The sequence below is a fragment of the Drosophila montana genome, unplaced genomic scaffold (genome assembly GCF_035044405.1).
Source record: "Drosophila montana isolate Dmon_TW-CO22-7 unplaced genomic scaffold, ASM3504440v1 contig_2178_1, whole genome shotgun sequence".
NCBI lineage: Eukaryota > Metazoa > Arthropoda > Insecta > Diptera > Drosophilidae > Drosophila > Drosophila montana.
The window spans coordinates 1297129-1314862 of NW_026997075.1; the positions used below are offsets into that span (position 1 = coordinate 1297129).

General features: G+C 44.2%; 5 protein-coding genes across 6 annotated transcripts; all 5 read left to right on the forward strand.

The window, feature by feature from the left end:
- Nucleotides 1-1242: 1242 nt before the first annotated feature.
- On the forward strand, nt 1243-3563 carry LOC135427518 (uncharacterized). The gene is made up of 5 exons (XM_064681050.1): nt 1243-1511; nt 1579-1807; nt 1872-2060; nt 2733-2818; nt 2892-3563. Exons 2-5 carry the CDS (start codon nt 1751-1753, stop codon nt 3421-3423), a joined length of 864 nt encoding a protein of 287 aa, XP_064537120.1. The 5' UTR covers nt 1243-1511; nt 1579-1750; the 3' UTR covers nt 3424-3563.
- A 969-nt stretch (nt 3564-4532) lies between these two features.
- Nucleotides 4533-6961, forward strand: Cp7Fb (Chorion protein b at 7F). 2 transcript variants are annotated; one of them, XM_064681005.1, is made up of 3 exons: nt 4538-4980; nt 5045-5105; nt 6577-6961. In XM_064681005.1, the coding sequence occupies exons 1-3, from the start codon at nt 4629-4631 to the stop codon at nt 6620-6622; spliced, it is 459 nt and encodes a 152-aa protein (XP_064537075.1). In that variant the 5' UTR covers nt 4538-4628; the 3' UTR covers nt 6623-6961. The 2 variants fall into 2 exon arrangements, with proteins under 2 accessions (XP_064537074.1, XP_064537075.1); XM_064681004.1 differs by lacking the exon at nt 6577-6961 and having other exon boundaries at nt 4533-4980; nt 5045-6534.
- A 1294-nt stretch (nt 6962-8255) lies between these two features.
- Cp7Fc (Chorion protein c at 7F) lies at nt 8256-9696 on the forward strand. Its single transcript, XM_064680978.1, has 2 exons — nt 8256-8417; nt 8474-9696. Exons 1-2 carry the CDS (start codon nt 8331-8333, stop codon nt 9605-9607), a joined length of 1221 nt encoding a protein of 406 aa, XP_064537048.1. The 5' UTR covers nt 8256-8330; the 3' UTR covers nt 9608-9696.
- Nucleotides 9697-10798: 1102 nt separating this feature from the next.
- On the forward strand, nt 10799-12054 carry Cp36 (Chorion protein 36). The gene is made up of 2 exons (XM_064680979.1): nt 10799-10958; nt 11066-12054. The coding sequence occupies exons 1-2, from the start codon at nt 10911-10913 to the stop codon at nt 11900-11902; spliced, it is 885 nt and encodes a 294-aa protein (XP_064537049.1). The 5' UTR covers nt 10799-10910; the 3' UTR covers nt 11903-12054.
- A 2164-nt stretch (nt 12055-14218) lies between these two features.
- Nucleotides 14219-17104, forward strand: Cp38 (Chorion protein 38). The gene is made up of 3 exons (XM_064681158.1): nt 14219-14373; nt 14541-15971; nt 16907-17104. Exons 1-2 carry the CDS (start codon nt 14221-14223, stop codon nt 15408-15410), a joined length of 1023 nt encoding a protein of 340 aa, XP_064537228.1. The 5' UTR covers nt 14219-14220; the 3' UTR covers nt 15411-15971; nt 16907-17104.
- Nucleotides 17105-17734: the final 630 nt, after the last annotated feature.

Here is a 17734-nt window from a genome sequence, read left to right on the forward strand (position 1 = left end):
CAGGCTGATGCCCTATATTAAATAATAGACATTTCAATACTTTTTTTTTTGTATAAATAAATAAGTTTTTATATTGATAATTATAATATTTTTGCGCATTATTGGAGATTTCAACTCGCTGATAAAAATGAGTAGAAAAGATTAGAATAAATATACATATATATATGTATGTATATGTATATATATACACAATTAGGGTATGCAGCGTTGTTATAGTTATACGCATAAGAACTTTGCTAAACTAAACGTGTGGGACTTATATAGTTACGCCCTGTGACCCGCCTAGCTGCGATTATTCATTCACATATAATCAGGCTAACAAAAATCTATTTTTTTTTTTATTTAATTTAAATAAGCAGGCTATTATATCAAGAACTCTTAAGTAAACATGTTTTAAATACTTCTTTATGAGTTACAATCCAGTTGCAAAGATTGCGATTGGCAGCTTCTTAACTAACAAAGGACTTTCAAACTTTATGTCCCAACAAAATGTTTCCAGCTCAATATTTTATTGTTAAAGAACATTTCTGTATATTATGTATATATATGTACAGTTGTCCACATAATTATTTTGACAAACATTGCTTTTGACCATCAGCGTTTGTTTACTATGATAAAGTTATGGGGAATATCAACAAATTGTGTAAACATACCAAATTATAGGTATATATTTTCTCGTTAAAATAAATGTGTTGACGGCTGAATATTCATGTACGTAGATCACATGTATTGGCATTTAGAAAAAAAAATCATACAGCAAATTGTTTTTAAATTTGAAACGTACATTAAACGTGATTTACGCTGCGCATATTCGATTACAGCGATTAACAACTGATATTTGCGCTTATCGATAAACACAATAGGCAAGCGTATACACATATGCATATACATATATGTATTGCTATGCATATGTGTGTGTGTGTGTAAAATTTAAAAACACGTAATTTCCCATTTTGTATAAACATAATGGTATTATGCCATAAACAAACCAACATCGCATATTTCCAATCTCGTCTGCGATTCTAAATATTTAAAAAAATTAGGTCAATGGCCTAATTAAGCTCGATGGACCAATCGAAATCGAAGACCCTGACGTTGACCCAAATGGATGGCGGGAGAATTGGGAACGCAGCGCAAATCGGACGAATTGTTCAAAATGCTTTAGTTTTTGCACAACTTTCATTGTTAACTTTTTGGCTGCGTCGACGTCGACGTCGACGTTGACAGAGACAACGCGAGCAGCACCAGCGATATGAATTTCATGGAATTTGCCGAGTTTTGCGCGGTTTTGTTTATCACCACATCCCACACATCATCATCCACTTGTCGCTGGCCGCTTGCCGTTGGGTCATTGGGCACGTGCAGCCGCCGAGCGAAAGTAGCGATGCACCTGAACCCAAAGCCTGATGTGCTGCGGCCGCGACCCTGGCGCGTAGAAATGAGAAAGTGTCCCTGCCCGGTGTTGGAGCGAGCGATGCCAAATTTCATTTAACTCGAATTGCAGCCAACAGGTGCAATTCGACAATAAGAATAACAATAATAATCCAAGTAAAAACAATGACAAATATAACTACACAGCAACAACAACGACGTGAGCCGAGCTTTAGATCTTGGGTATAAAACGTGTGGGTCGCTGCGGTGTCAATTCAAACGTTTAACGAGCGCAGAGCAGCACGCGACCGATAAGAGGAGTCACCCACAGTAGCAGCATAATAAAAATAATATTACCTTAACAACGAGAACCACTGAGATGCACGCCTGTAAATTAATGTTGAGTTTGCTGCTGGCGCTGCTGTGCAGCGAGGGCGTAAGTAGCTGCAGTTGGAATATCTAAAATCGAATGCTACAATTACGATTGAATCTATTTGCAGCTGCTGGCGGCCTGTGTGTGCTCGGAGAAGGGCACCGATTACTGTCAGAGCTGCCAGGGACCTAGCATTGTGCGCCCGAAGCCCCGCTATTATGAGCCCAGCGAGGTGAACCTGTCGCCCATTGGCGACAATTGCTGGTGCAGCAAGCAGCTGATCGAACCCGCCCAGCTGCCCAAGACCTGCGGCAAAGTACGTGAGCTTTTTCAATATGTGCACGCGTTTAACAATCTGTTGAGCCGCCGCATGCTTGAGGGTGCCATCGAGGCCAAGACTATGGCGGCACAACGTCTGGCCGAGCGGCTGCAGCGCTTGGAGCATGCGGACTGCCACAAGCGGCGAAGCGTTCACATGGTTCCATCTGCGAGCTATGGCTACGGCCTGTGACTAATCCAGTGACTAACAAGCCCAATCTTAGATTTATATAACACAACCTATAACAAGACCTAAAAGCCTAGTATATGCATGCCCAGTACAACCCAGCACAATAATACACTAATATATATATACATACATACATACATACATACATTCGCACAGCTGCATACATCCTCTGCAATAACAGTAATAGCCATCGTTGAGCATTGTTTCCGCATGCAAGCGGTATCAGCGCCCAAATGTGTGCAGCAATAGGCCAATAGCAAGAACGTTGCGCTTGCATCATCATCAGTATCGTCATCTTGGCAACAGTACTAGAACATCATCATCATCGTCACGAACTCCATCATCATTCTAGTGGACTTGGGCATCGCTGGCCGCTCTGTCATCATTATCATCCCGTACGTGCGCCAAGCATCAACAATCTGCTTGCAATGATAGAACTCAAACTCAATTCGATACTCAAAACTCTCGTCATTTCCACAGAAGACGCCATGCAAGCCCACCTGCGGCTGCCAACAGAGCGAAGATAGCAGCTACAGCAGCTCTAGCACCAGCTCCACTTACGATAAGTAAGTAACGAATCAACCGATCCTCTGATCACCATATGTTTTGCTGTGACTATTAACAAAAATGTTACTTTAGCATTGGCTATGCGGCCGAGAAGACTCAGGATGATAGTGCTCCCGCCGATCCCATAAGCGTCAGTCTGGCCGCCCAGGCTGGCAAGGCCATCAATGTGCCCGAAGCAAAGCTAGCATATGGTTTCGCCCAGAAGCCCGTGGATGGGCAGCAAAAGGTTTTGTTTTCTAATGTGCCCGAGGAAAATCTGTTCAAGCTGAAAAGCGATGTCATCACTCTGAAGAAACGCAACTATGCGGCCAAGGAGGAGGAAGAGGAGGAATATATTGAGGACGAGGAGGAAAAAGCCTCCGATGATGATGAATCGGCGCCACAGTTGACATATAAGCAGCTTGGCTACATCACCGAACAATTCAAGAATCCCAAATTTAAGAAGATCAGCTCCAGCAAATCCACCTACAGCGTAAAATCCAACAGCGATAGCTACACCAAGGTGGGCGAAAGAGTTTCTGTCGATTGCGGTTTCAAGCCCGGTCGCGTCACATCCTATCGCAATGCACGTCGCCAGGAGCTGGATGGTGGCAGCTATTATTAGGCAGTATTAGCTCCGCCTGTAAATAATTGTATATGTATAGGGATGGATGGATTGATGTATGATGTATGTATGTATTAGTTAGCGTTTAAAATATATTTAAATACACGAACATTGCAAATGTAATAGAAATGCCAACAAGCTTTTTATAAACTGTGAAACAGTGTAATAAAGTTCAAATTTACTTAAAAAGTAGCTGAATATTTCATAAATATCTAGTAAATATTTTTGTATCCTTATTAGAATCAAAGACAAATATATACTAAGATATTTTTAATTTTAAGAATTCTTCAGAATATATATCTTGGTGATATGAAAGCTCAGTTGAAGCTGATGGGCTCAAATGTCATATAAAACTGGCCAGTAATGTGATATCTAAACATTATTACTTATAAAACATTGCTACTTTTATTTCGACGTCAAAACTGCAATCAGGTGAACGAAACAAAAAGTGAATACCAGGTAAATTTGCAATAAGCAAAGAACACGATTAAGTGCTCACTTTTATCAGAATTTTTTAATTTTTTGCCCTAAAAGTATACAACACAGAGTGTACGTCAAGTTGCATATATAAAAACGTGATCTTTTTAATTCATGAATTCAATAACGCCTTTTAACGGCCAAAATTTAAAGTATGTACGGATGAGCGAATGGTTGACTAATTGATTTATCGATTAATCGATAGGTCAACGTTCAGAAACGGCGCACGCAAATGAAAGCAGTGCAAAGCAAGTTGCAAATCAAACAATTTAAATATTATTTTACTGCCCCTAAGCCCAAGTCCAACACTTGATTCGGCACTGAAATCAACGAATGCTGGGAACATGACTTTTGTCAGAAAACATCGCTAGCGCAAATTATTTGAAAAGGTCAGCGTGACCAACAACAACAACAAAAGCAGCTACAACAACGACAACAACAGCAACAACAATATCAGCGGCTGCAGCAGCGGTGAAATGCAAACAACAACAATAACAACAATCAGAAAAAACATTGTTCAAGTTCAAGTTCAGCCACAGTCGTCGCCGCTGGCCAGAACAGACAGCGCTCCAGACGTGGTCGTTGGGGCTGCGTGAGAGATTGCACTGGATGGAGGCAAAGCCGATATAAAGAATGCGACCAGCCAAGCTTTGGCTAGTAGCCAGAACGACAGACACCAAAGCAGACGCCATTTAATACCGTTTGATATTCAGATATATATCCACACCATGTTAATGATGCACTCGATCGCGTTGGCCCTGCTGCCGGCGCTGATACTAGCGGTACTGCTGGTCAACGTTGCGGCAGCACCCACGCCCGTTCAGGTCGTTTATACGGGTGAGGAGGGCTGCGCCTGTCCCGCACAGCTTGGCTATCAGCTGAATGTGCCCAATCCGAGCAAGCCCAAAAAGTACGAGGGCGGCGAGTACGGGTATCGCGTGGATAAGCCTGTCCAGACCAAGGCAAAGATAAGCTACAGCTTTGATTTCACCGTCGAGGAGCCACGTACACCCGCACCACCCAAAAACAAGCCGGCCAAGCTGTACGCCAAGGTGGATCGCGTTACGGCCAACAAAGGAGGTGCATACTAAACGATTCCAAGACCATGTTAGACACTTGAACTAATTGATTTATTTCTTCACAGATTGTCGCGCCCAGCACAAGTCCAGCTGCAGCTGCAGCAGCTGCTCCACTGCCAAGCCAAGGTACGTAGCCCAGCAGTCCAACTCGAGTCCGATTACCAATGACAATGCCAATGGCAATGCCATACGTCGTCGTCGTGACCTGCGTACGCATGGCTCGCTGATGCGCAAGCGCCTAATGCGCCAGCAGCTGTTGCAGGAGCGTCCAGCTCGTTATGTTAAGTTGTATCACAAGGATCTAAGCGCACAGCAGCAGCAAAAGATGCGCATGCTGGGACTTGTCCCGGTGCAGGAGATGACCTCGTCCAAGACCAAGCGCAAGTCGAAAAAGGCACCCGCTCAAAGCAAACGCTGGCCGGGCTTGGGGCGTCACTTGAGCAAACGTGACATTAAGGGTGAGTATGATCTGCTGGAGCAGGAGCGCGCCAACGCTGATTTAACCGCTCCAGAGATCATACAATTCATGCCGGAAACGCTAAATCCCAGTTTTAAGCGTGGACAGTGCCATATGAGCTGTGGCGCCATTACTGCCACTGCACCACCCGCAACCACAGATGAAGCTCAGCATTTCAGCAGCACAGGCGGCACCGAACAGCTAGAGCAGCCAGAGCAGCCAGATCAGCGACAGCAGCAAGAGCAGCAAGAGCAGCCGGAGCAAGCAGACCAACAGGAACTGCCACCACCACCATCGCTGGTTAACTCAATTCCCGCGAAGCGTGCTGCGCTGAGCTATTACCCACAGCAGATACCCTCGCCGCTGACCGGCATCTACAATGACTATAGATTTGTGGATGACTCGCATCTGCGCTCCCTGCTGTCGACCACCTCGGTGCCAGATCCATTGGAGCAAAGCTCCACGCCGCTGCAATTTGCCGGCGATTTACAGTCGATAAGTCCACGCACCTATTCAACACCCGTGCTGGGCATTGGCGGTGGTTATCCCGTGGAGCATGTGGCTCACAATCAGCTGGACAGCATTATATCGGGCCTTGTTTACCAGCATCCGGACTATGTTGATAACAATTCACATTATGGTGGCACCCTTGTGGATCCAGAGCCCGAGCAAAAGAAGCAAACAACCGACTTTCTCAAGAAGCTCATCGATGGCCGTCTGGGCGGCTGGGGCTTCGATACCTCCCCTGAGCCCGAATCGGCGCTCAGAGCTGATTACTCGAGAACGCCCTCCAAGACGTATGGCTACAATAGTCACACCCACGACGGCTACAGCGTGGATACATACAATATGCCGCCCATCAGCGACTATCTGCGCGCCTGGTTCTAGGCGTCACGCCACCTCCCACCCCAACCCCAATCCCATCCCCAGCTATGCCCGCGTCTAATGCGGGCACAAAAATCTCTTGTAATATATAGTGCAGTTGTTAGGGAACTCTGTGGTTTACTTCTATGCTAGTTGGCTAGTTTATAATAAATATGAAAAACTCTTAAAAAAAAATACGAGACATAAAAAAATAACAAAATAAATGGAAAATCATTGTGGCGTTTTTTTCACACTCTGATTCGCTTCTCATTGCAGCTGCTACGGCGACGGCGACGGCAACGGCTACGGCTATGGCTACTAAAGCAGATGACCCAACGTTCCGGGCCAAGTAGTTGCCCAAATTCTGCTGAGCCCGGCGAATATTGGCGCGCATTTATTTGGGCCAGTGGAACAGCGCCCGCTTCACTTGTATATTATATACATATATACATATTCTGTATATATGTATATAGTATTATATGCATATATAAATTGTATTTAATTTATTTCTCATATTGCACTTTTCATAATTCGGTCCGTCCATGTCCATTCCGTCCGTGGAGCGTTTTCTGTTGACGTTCACGTTTCAAAGTCAACTTCTGAGTTATGCTCGAAAAGTTTTCAATAAAATGTTTGCTCAAATTGTGCTTATTATGTCTAACCGTGCATTATTTATTTCTATATTATTACTCTTTATATTATTATATTATTATTGTTTAGCATAAGCCCAAATCCATTAGACGGATCACGCACCAATGAATGTGATATTTATTTCTACTTAAGCTCAACTTTAATTCGAGGATTCAGCTCTTAACATTTCTAGCTTCACATCTTATTTATTCATTAACACGAAATGTTTCTGTTGAATTATTTTAATAGTAACTGGCTGCAGTATTCTATTATATTATGAATTCAGACGATTCCCTCGCTTGTAATAAAAAAAAAATATATATATTTAAACGTCATTTAACATAATTCCAACATGCATTTCACACTTAAGTGCTCGTGTTCCTATCAAGGTTAACAAGCACTTTCACATCTTGTTGTTCAACTAGATTTTTCGTTTCTTATTCACGTTCATGTTTTCGCTGATCTGTCAAACTAAACGGATGTTTATCTATCCGTTAAATATGTGACAACATGGCGACGCAATTTCAAACAGGAAGTGGCCAATTTATCGATAGTCTACTTATCGATTAAGTCACAATCACTCGCAATTGCATCATTTCGTTCGAGCAGCGAAATTCTGATCAAATTTGTCGTCTCGTGCTCTAGTAGATAATATTCTACGGTTTTTACTGGCTGAATTAGCTGCGAAAAATGTTGTTGCATTTGTGGAATTCTCAATTACATACCATTCACATTCCGATTGTTTAGACGAGCAACAATTTAATTTTTGGCGTGGCACAAAATATGCACAAGTAAAGAAAGTTCGAGAATTTGACCACCTACCTGGCATATGTCAAGCATATAACTAGCATATTCATTAATAGGCGTTTGCATATGATTAACAATAATAATTGGGTAAACATTTACCAATTTGTATGCAGTCAGTTTTAATGCCTTCTCAAGCCTTACAATTTCCGCTACTCACAAGAACATTTATTAATTGTGCCAAAGAATATAAGCTCGCAGCCGGAAATGTTGCCGCCATGTTGGGCGCTCATCAATGACAAAATGCGTTGGCTACGTTCGTTTAGGAATCACAACTAGCTTCATTTGCTGCATTATTGGAGCAGCATGGGTCACAATGACCGTACGCGCCCATTGAGACTTGGCACTAGCGCTGGCTAACAATTTTTGGTGACCCTCGGCCGGCTGACGCATCAACAAGATCAAGCAAGGTTGACAGCGATGATGTTGATGATGCATCTGATATCGGGGCATAGATCACGTCTGTGCGCGCGCTGGGCGACGGCTCGTGGCAAAACTGCATTCAGCTGCAATCGACTATTTAAGTCCAGTTCGTTGTGGGCGCTGGGTTCAGTTGGACAGCCGTTGGAGCACATCATACATCAAGCATTTGCAGAATGGGCGCGCCTGCCAACTCCGTTTGGCTGCCGCTGCTGCTAATGGCCATAATGTTAATGGCATTGGCACCGCTGGCAATAGCGCAGGTGAGTTCCAATCTCGCCACGAGACGGGCCAACGAACTAAGCCCATCATTCAACAGAACCAGAACGACACCACGAACAGCAGTCCCAGCAGTAGCAGTCCCAGCAGCAACAGTCCCAGCAGCAGCACCACAATCCGCCCCAGCACCGCTGCTGATGTGGTTGTTGGTGGTGATCTGAACAAGGCGGCTCGCGTTGAGGAGTTGAATAAAGACTTGGACAGCAATGCGGTCACGCCGAAGCCGGCCAGTGATGGCGGCTTCTATGATGTTGTCGATGTGCTGGCCGCCACCAGCGCCGGTGTGGGCAGACCCAAGAGCGGCCAGACGACACGCATCTATACCACCGGCGATGTGAACGATGAATTCTGGCTAAAGCATTTGGGCGATGACTTCAAGCATGCCATTCATCTGCAGGTGGGCGGCACCAATGATGATTACAATCGCATCATCAATCAGACCAGCAACGGTGTGCACGAGGAAGTGCATCATGAGTATCTGCCCGGCGCAGAGCGGCCAGGTGGAATGCAACAACAACAACGACAACAACACCAGCAGCAGCAGCAGCAGCAGCAGGAGCAGCTGCAGGAGCAAGAGCAGCAGCAGCAGCATCAGTTGGCCAGAGCTGCTGGTTATGGTCAGCCGAATTTGGTCACCCAGTTGAGTCTCGATAGCGAGTCCATGGCCCTGAAAGACAACTATCTGAGGCAACAGGCACACCGCCAGCAGCAGGAGCAGCAGCAAGAGCAGCAGCATCAGCATCAGCGCTATGCACATGGCTACACACGCCCAAACACACGCTACAACACACACACTGTTTACAGAAACAACTACCCACACATGCACGCACAACACAACACACAGCACACACACACCCATACACACACACACACCCAGCACACACACGCTGACAAGTCGCGTAATACACCACGCTACAGGCCAAGCCAAAATATAAATACAAATCCAGCGCAGGCTCAGTCGGCGCCATCTGGGCCGAGCTTCATCAGCTCCAGCGAGGACACGTTGCATACGTCGCAATCTCAGGCAGCGCCCACATCGGCCATGTCGCCCGGCTCGAATGGGTCGCGGCGCGATGATCTGGACAGGCAGCTGCCGTTTAAGTCAGCCTTCAATGACTACGGCAGTCGACCGACGCGCGATCTGACCTATTTGCTTTATAAGCGCGGACTCTGAATTTACTTAATACACTCGGTCTAACTAAATTAGTTTAGCTACTAAATTAATAATAATTTGCATTTAATAAACGCCAAAACAAATACAAATTGAGTCTAAGCTATCAATCTCTCACACTCGCGAAATGGTCGCCTTGAGCTGATTTTAATATTTCATTATAAAGCTAAGAAATCACGTAATTCAGTTGCCAGCTTCAGCAAATTTGTGGCACATTTTACTTTTGGCTTTAGTATGCAATCAACTTTGTTAGTTCGGTGCGTTGATTTCGATAAATACGCATGTGTATTGGTAAACGTATGTTTATGTATTAGTGCATGCTCGGTGTGACCTGCTTGTTTTCTCTACGCACTGCTAACAAAACTTGCCAGGCGTCAGCATCCGTGTGCTGTGTACGTGTGCGTACAAGACATGGATTTTCGATTTTGAAGATAATGTATGATAATATAATAATAATAATAAGAATTGTGATAAAAAGCCGCTGTAAATAAATGTATGGCTGAGTGAGGTAAGATAGCCCAATGATATCTATCAAAGCGCTTAACTGTAATTTGAAGTTCTAAGCACAGATTACTTCCAAGCCAAAAATGACAAATGAGAGGCCATGAGTCAATTGATAGATAAGCATTACTGACTTTTGTAGCATGCAATAAGAATATTTGCGCTTAGTTCAGATAAATCACTTCTTTTCTTCACAGGAATATTGTTTTTTTCTTTCGTTGTTTCTCATTCTTAAGAAGAATGCTTGGCAATTTCGAAAATATGTTATCCGAGTAGAACTCAGATTCCGCTGGCATTTTATATTTGAGATAGTTTAAGTGATTTAAATTTAGCTTGAGCGTGATAAGTCCAAGCTGTTGATAAGATTTCTGAGTAGGTTTTGTCACTTGAAGCTGGCTCAATTGTTGGCTATCCACATCCACATCTGTGCAGAGCATTGTCGGCACTGCTGATGCTCTGGGACAGCAGCGGGTCCAAGACTGGCACAAAGAACCGCACCAGATAGAAGCACGAGCGCAGACAGACAGAGATCTTGAGAAGTGCAACAAGAACAAGAGAGTCAGAAGACGTCGTCGTCGTCGTCGCCGTCGCTGCTGCAGTGCGACAAAAATTTGCAAATCGGAAATGTAAATCGGTGGCAATGGCATCGCAAAGATCACGTAGCCGGGGCCGTGGTGGTGTCGGCAACGTGAGCGCGATATAAATGCGGCCCAACGGTGCCATAGGCCGCTATAAAGAGCTAGCACCGTGGCCATCCAACGAGCAGTAGACATCTGAGTGCTGACACATCACGCATCCACACAAAATGCAACTTGGTCTCTGGTTTGGGCTTTTCGCCGTCGCCGCCGCACCGGTACGTTAACCTGTGTGCCACGATACACCACGACATAGATCTCCGTAATCTCCGCCAGCAGGCGACTAATCATGTCAATCACAATTCTCTTCTATTCTATTCTGTAGCTGGTGAGCGCTAATTACGGTTCGCCAGGTAGGGGTGCTGGCCGTCAGATACAGTATCTGCCCGGTGGTCAATCGGAAGGCTTGGAGGAGTATGTGAATGCCGCGACCGGCGGCTCACAGCCATCGGCTAACCAGCTGACGGCACAGGCTGAGATTCAGCCATCGCCGGAGGAGGCACGTCGTCTGGGACGCGTCCAGGCTCAGCTGCAGGCACTGAACAACAATCCCACCTATCAGAAGCTGAAGAACTCCGAGGATATTGCCGAATCGCTGGCCGAGACCAATCTGGCTAGCAACATCCGTCAGGGCAAGATCAATGTGGTGTCGCCCCAGTTTGTCGATCAGCATCTGTTCCGTTCCCTGTTGGTGCCATCGGGCCACAACAACCATCAGGTGATCGCCACACAGCCCCTGCCGCCAATCATTGTGCACCAGCCCGGCGCACCACCCGCCCATGTGAACAGCGGCCCACCGACCGTTGTGCGCGGCAATCCCGTCATCTACAAGATCAAGCCCTCGGTCATCTACCAGCAGGAGGTGATCAACAAGGTGCCGACACCACTGAGCCTTAACCCCGTCTACGTCAAGGTCTACAAGCCGGGCAAGAAGATCGAGGCCCCACTGGCCCCAGTCGTTGCGCCCGTCTACAACCAGCCTCAGTCCTATGGCCAGCCCCAGGCTTACAACCAGCCTCAGGCCTACAGCCAACCTCAGTCGTATGGCAACTCTGGTAGCTCCGGCGCTGGCCACTCCGGTCCCAGTTCCGATAGCTATGCCGCCGGCGCTGAAACCCCCCTCTACGCCAGCCCAGCTCCCTATGGCTCCCCCAGCTACTAAGCCAGATATAATCTCGGCACTTGCACTTGCACTTGCAGCTGCTGTCGCTGCCAGCACAGCAGTCGAGCAGTCCAACGCCCAGCTGGAGGGTGTTTAATTTAACAACTTTGTTTTTTTTTTCTAAATGCAAATAAAAAAAAATAAGCCCAAAATACCCATAGACATTGTGTTTACCTCTCCAATCTAGCAACATACTATTTATAATACTTACCTGTCGCGTGTTAATAACATGTACTTATGCCGCACATGAGAATGTTTAGGGTAGGCGTAATTGCACAGATCATACTATATCATTATAATTATTTTCTAGACTTTGATTACTTACTTTGCAAGATGTGCACATATGCACTTAAACATATTGACAAACATAGACAACAAATGGGCCAAGATCAAAGGCCGAACTGAACACTCGACACTATTCGACTACTCAGCACTTTGTTTTAGATCTCTTTCTGTGACAACTTTAGAAATTCTGCTGCCGTTTGCTGCCGTTTGCGAAATTACAATTATGAAATATATACAATATATATAAATTTATATACGTCTGTCGAGTGTTGGTGCAACTGCAACTGAAGATGCAGCATATTTGATCATTTACATAAAATTAAGTAATAACTATTAAATGTAACTAATGTAGTTAGTCAAATATATAATGCTTATAAACAAAAGAGAGGTAGCGTGTGTTCGCCATTTGGGGAAACATTTGATCGGGAACTTGTCAACCATCCTCATGAGTAGAATTAAAAAGTATAGCTACATATATGATCACTTAAACAATATGAAAGAGACACTTTTATATAAATTGGCTAGTCAATAATAATATAGAGTAGGTTTTAAAAAAAACAGGATGGGTCTTTAGTGCTTCCCAAATGAACAGAAAGTTGTCGACCTGCCTGATGGAGGGTGCTCTACTCTTGCAGAAGAATCTTTTGATCTGAGCTGGAAAGACTCTCTCTTTAACAAGCTGCTTTTGCCTATTCGAAGAAATGTTAGTAAATAGTATATTTAGGCAAATACTTCAATGTGCGATATTGTAAGAAAATCCTTTAAATGCAATATAAGTTAAAATCCAAAAAAAAAAAACATATATTGCTTATGACACAGTTGTGTCTCAGGCAAAGCTCGTTGTATGTTCTGCACGATATGGAAACAAAGATTACCAACTATAATGGCTACTACGGCTCACATCAATACACTAGCCAGGGATTCCAGGGACCCAGTTCTTTATTCATTTAGTTTCCCAAATCTGAATCTGTCATCTATCGAGTCTGCAAGTTGTTTTAACTTATTATGTATATTATATACCCAACAATAACTTAAAAGTAACACAAATTGGATAGATGAGGGATTGATTATAACAATCGACCCATCCTATATATAAATAGATAGATATATACGGATTTTTATATTTATTACCTAATTATGACTAGAAGTGCTTAATCGTTATTTGGTAACGAAAACTCTTTTAATTTGTAAAAATTGTTATTAATTTAGTTAAGAATAATTGCTCTATTCTATATAAAAACAATTAAATATATAAATATAAATAATTTAACGGTATGTCTTATCCACTGGAAGCTTGTCTAGACTAACGGAGCCTCAACTTTAATTATATCAAACTTGAACTAATTTTTTCCAGTGAACTAAAAAGGTTGATAAAAGGGCGAATACTGAGCCTCTGCAGACTAATTAGAGCTAATTGTGAATGAATTCTTAAAAGAAATGTAAATTAAATATTTAAAATTTGGTCAACTGCAAGGCAATTGTTTTCAGTGTATGCTAAGTATATGCAAAATGGAGCGTTGAAAACATTTGACAATGATCTAAAACAATCAATCAGTGTATAGATAAATCATTTATCCCCATATTGTTGCGCACGTCTAAAAGGAGCTGGGCCTGGGCCTTGGTACTTACAATGCGGCAGAGATCAGCTGCAATTGGAGCGACAATCGAATCGCATGGAGCTTTCAATGCGGAACTGTTGACAGCCATTTGGCAATCGCAATCAACGCAGACAGTCGGTTGCGTTCTGAAAAACCTCGATATGGCTTATGTGTCAGGGCACGATGCACGAGATGGGAGCTGCGGATTGTTGGCCGGGTTATATTTGTTATTGCTTTCTACGTAACACGCCGAGATATGCGCGACGAGATGCGTGCGAGCAATCAGCATTTGGCCATGTTTCGCTAGCTGGCGTGGGCAATAGCAAAATAAATGCAACAACAACGGGCCGTGGCTGGAGCGGAACCAGCTGGAGCGGCTAACCGGCAGCGGCTGGCGACCGGGCCAAATGTCACGTACCATAGGGCAAGCGTTCGATGGCAGCATATTTAAAGAAATCTCTGGCCGAACTAAGGCAGCAGAAGACATCAGACGGTCGCACAACGAGCCACTCGAGTTCGAACTGCCAACTGGGACTGGAAACGATGAACAGACACAGCTTCATTTGGGCGCTAGCCGCCTGCTTAATTGTACGTAACAATACGGCCAGATCTGTGGCTAGACGCCAGTCGATGATGACCCAGTCGCAGCATCACATCTGAGCGAATCTCAACTAAATTCAACGCACAACTTCATTTGCCTTTCTCTCTCTCTCTCTCTCTCTCTCTCTCTCTTCGTTTCTCCGTTTCTCTCTCAGGCATGCGCCAGCGCTAACGGCTACGGCGGACAACAGGGCTACAGCTCTGGCGGCCAGGAGGCCTACGGCTCTGGCGGACAGCAGAGCTACAGCTCCAGCTCTGATGGCGCTGATGCGGCAGCTGCTGCATCCGCTGGCGGTGCTGGTGAATACGGCCATGCTGGTGGTTTGGGCGAAGGCGCCGCTGCCGGCGCTTTGGCTGGTGGTGCTGATGCCTCGGGCGTTGCCCAGGCCGGCCAGAGCACCTATGGCTCTGACCAGAACATTCCCTACAAACCGGTGAACACCAAGGGCAACACCCTTACCTCTTCGATCACATACCCACAGAACAAGGGCGAGATTCTGATCCATCGTCCGGCCCCCATCATTGTGCGTCGCCCACCCACCAAGGTGCTGGTCAACCATCCTCCATTGGTTGTCAAGCCCGCCCCAGTTGTGCTGCACAAGCCCCCAGCAATCGTGCTCCGCAAGGTCTACGTCAAGCACCACCCACGTCGCGTTAAGGTCGAGCCTGTCTTCGTCAATGTGGTGAAGCCCCCAGCAGAGAAGTACTTCGTCAATGAGAACAAGCAGGGTTACGGTCAAAGCTCCCACGGCGCTGGACAGGGTCATGGACACCACATTTTGAACAGGCCCGGTCCCATTGTGTCCGGTTCCCAACAGCATGGCCCCGGTGGCCAGGCTCTGCCCGCCTACGCCTCTGGTGCCGACAATGCCGCTGCCAGCGCTGGCTACCAGCTGCTCCAGGGTGGCAACCATGGTCTCTCCGCTCTGGCCAACATTGCCGGCGACCGTGAAGGTAACTATGGCAGCCAGAGCTATGGTGGTCACGGCCAATCCGGCCCCAGCTACTCAGCTCCGTCGTACTAAGCGCAACGCTTACGACGCTAGCGCTTCCAGCTGCCAGCTACCAGCCTACCTCTGGCTGGTCTTAGTTACTATGTTTTTTACACGGCTTGGACGCCCACAAGGCGGGCGCGCAGGTTTCTTTGCAAACAAATAAAAAAAATTGAAAAAAAACACATATTTTGTTATAATTTATTGTTTTCCTCATTGGATATTTATTATGATCACAGTTTATAATATATAGTTATAATCAGCAGATGTAAGCTAAGTTATTATTATTTATTTACAGCTCCGCATTGCGTCAAACGAATGTCGCTTTTTGAAATCTTAACGATTTTAATAAGGCTGTGGCGCCAGCTTCAAAGGCTACCAGACTGTAAGAGTCAATGTAGTCTGGCAGGCTTTTTTTTCTGCCAAGTGGTACTTATTTCCTCCTTGAGCAATTTCACAAGGAATTTAGTATTTTTAGTTTTATCAGTAAAAAATCACAATTAATTGATTCGCAAATACACGAAAATTAAATTAAAATAAATTAATACAACTATTTTTAGACTTATGTGAAACTTGTGCTTTTATTTTAAAATAGTAAATACTGCATCTTATTCCACAAAATAGTTTCTGTTTAGGTGGCAAGCCATTTAATCCAGTTAGCTTAAATACCGAAATTTTAAAACTTCTGGCCACACTGCAGACCAAAGCTCCTTTCCGAATTTAACATTCAAATTAGTCTGGACAGTTATTTTAATAACTAGCAAATAAGAAATCTTGTAAAATAATACAATTTTTAACATTTCTAAAAAATGTTCTCTATAATTGTATCGTAAAGCTATATACATATATGACGGATCTGAAATCAATCAAAATATGAAACATTCATGCTTATACTTTGGGCAATCAAAGTAGATTATGGAATAACATTTAAATGCGCAATAGAGCCGAAAGAAAGTATTCTTTTGCACTTATACCTATTCATATATCTACCCATAAATATATTTATATGCGAGACTTAATTGCTTAATACGTGATGTTATAAGTTTCTGTAGTTAGTTTTTTGTAAAACATATAAGCCAATAATTTACATTTGCAAGTGTTTCTCTGCCACGGCTATAATTTAATATTCGAATTTGATCTTGAATGATACGTTTCAATTAAGAAGATTGTCGGAGGGAGTCGAGAAACATTTATGTAATAAATACGTACTTAATGGGTTGATGTGAGGTTTAGGCCGAGACACACTCCAAATCTTGCCACACAATATTGATTATGATAAACGCATTGCGTGATAAGCAAACTGCAGGCTAAATGCTTTGCCATCGACGAGACGACAAAAATGATAATTATTTTTGAATTACACTCATCTGGTGGCCTCCTGCTGCTGCTGTGAGAGGTCGAGTCGTTTTTATTTGCTGCACCTCCTAATAAAAATTACAGCAATTGAAGATGCAATATAAAAAAAATAAAAACAAGTACAATAACAACCGAGTTAAGCACAATAATCGAATCTGACGCAAAAATTTGAGATCTAGGTCGCCTGGTGCCGCCCATTTGCCGATTTGAGAATTCAGCATAAAAATCCGACACTTTTGTGAAACGTTTTCAGTTTGTAAGCATAAATCGGGCACAAAAACAAAATAGCAGAGCTCACTGAAAAACCAAAAAATACAAAGCGAAAAAAAACGAACGAACGAAACACTACGAAAAACTGTTACAAGTTCAACGTGTGCAAAAGAGACGGCAAAAGAAAAACTTAGCTCGTTCAAGATGCGATTCTTCTCGCTGGTTCCGTTATCGTTGGTTCTGGTTCTGCTGCTGCTCCTTGGCCAGGGCTATGGCCGCAACCTGGTAAGTGTGGCGCCTCCATGTGGAACAGTCGAGTGATTTTTTCTTTCAAAACCCTTTAGCCCGTTCGGATGCGTGCTCAGCGCCAGACTGCAGGAAAAGCGTTTCCACACTTTTTCCAGCTGGTTCTGAACATTATGAGCAGCCTACACCAAATCGAATCTTAGAACGAGCCGTGCACATCATATTGCTGCGTTTCTTAATACCTTGGTAACTAAACAATTCGTTTAAGTGTACTATATGCCAGGGCTGTAAATCCATTCAAAATTTTTAACCGGTTCGGCTTACGAACCGAACCAGCTCCCATCCTTGAGGTTCAGTTTGTAAACCTGGCTTTCCACATCCAGCTTGGATCGAACCTTAACTTAAGCTTAAAACACAAATGGTTCGGTTGTTGGTTGCTTAAAATCCCGGGTTCGAACCGGTTCCGTTCGGTTTCCAGCCTTGGTATATATGTACATCCATTCCATATACAATCTTTTTGAATTATTCTTTCTTACAGCATCGTT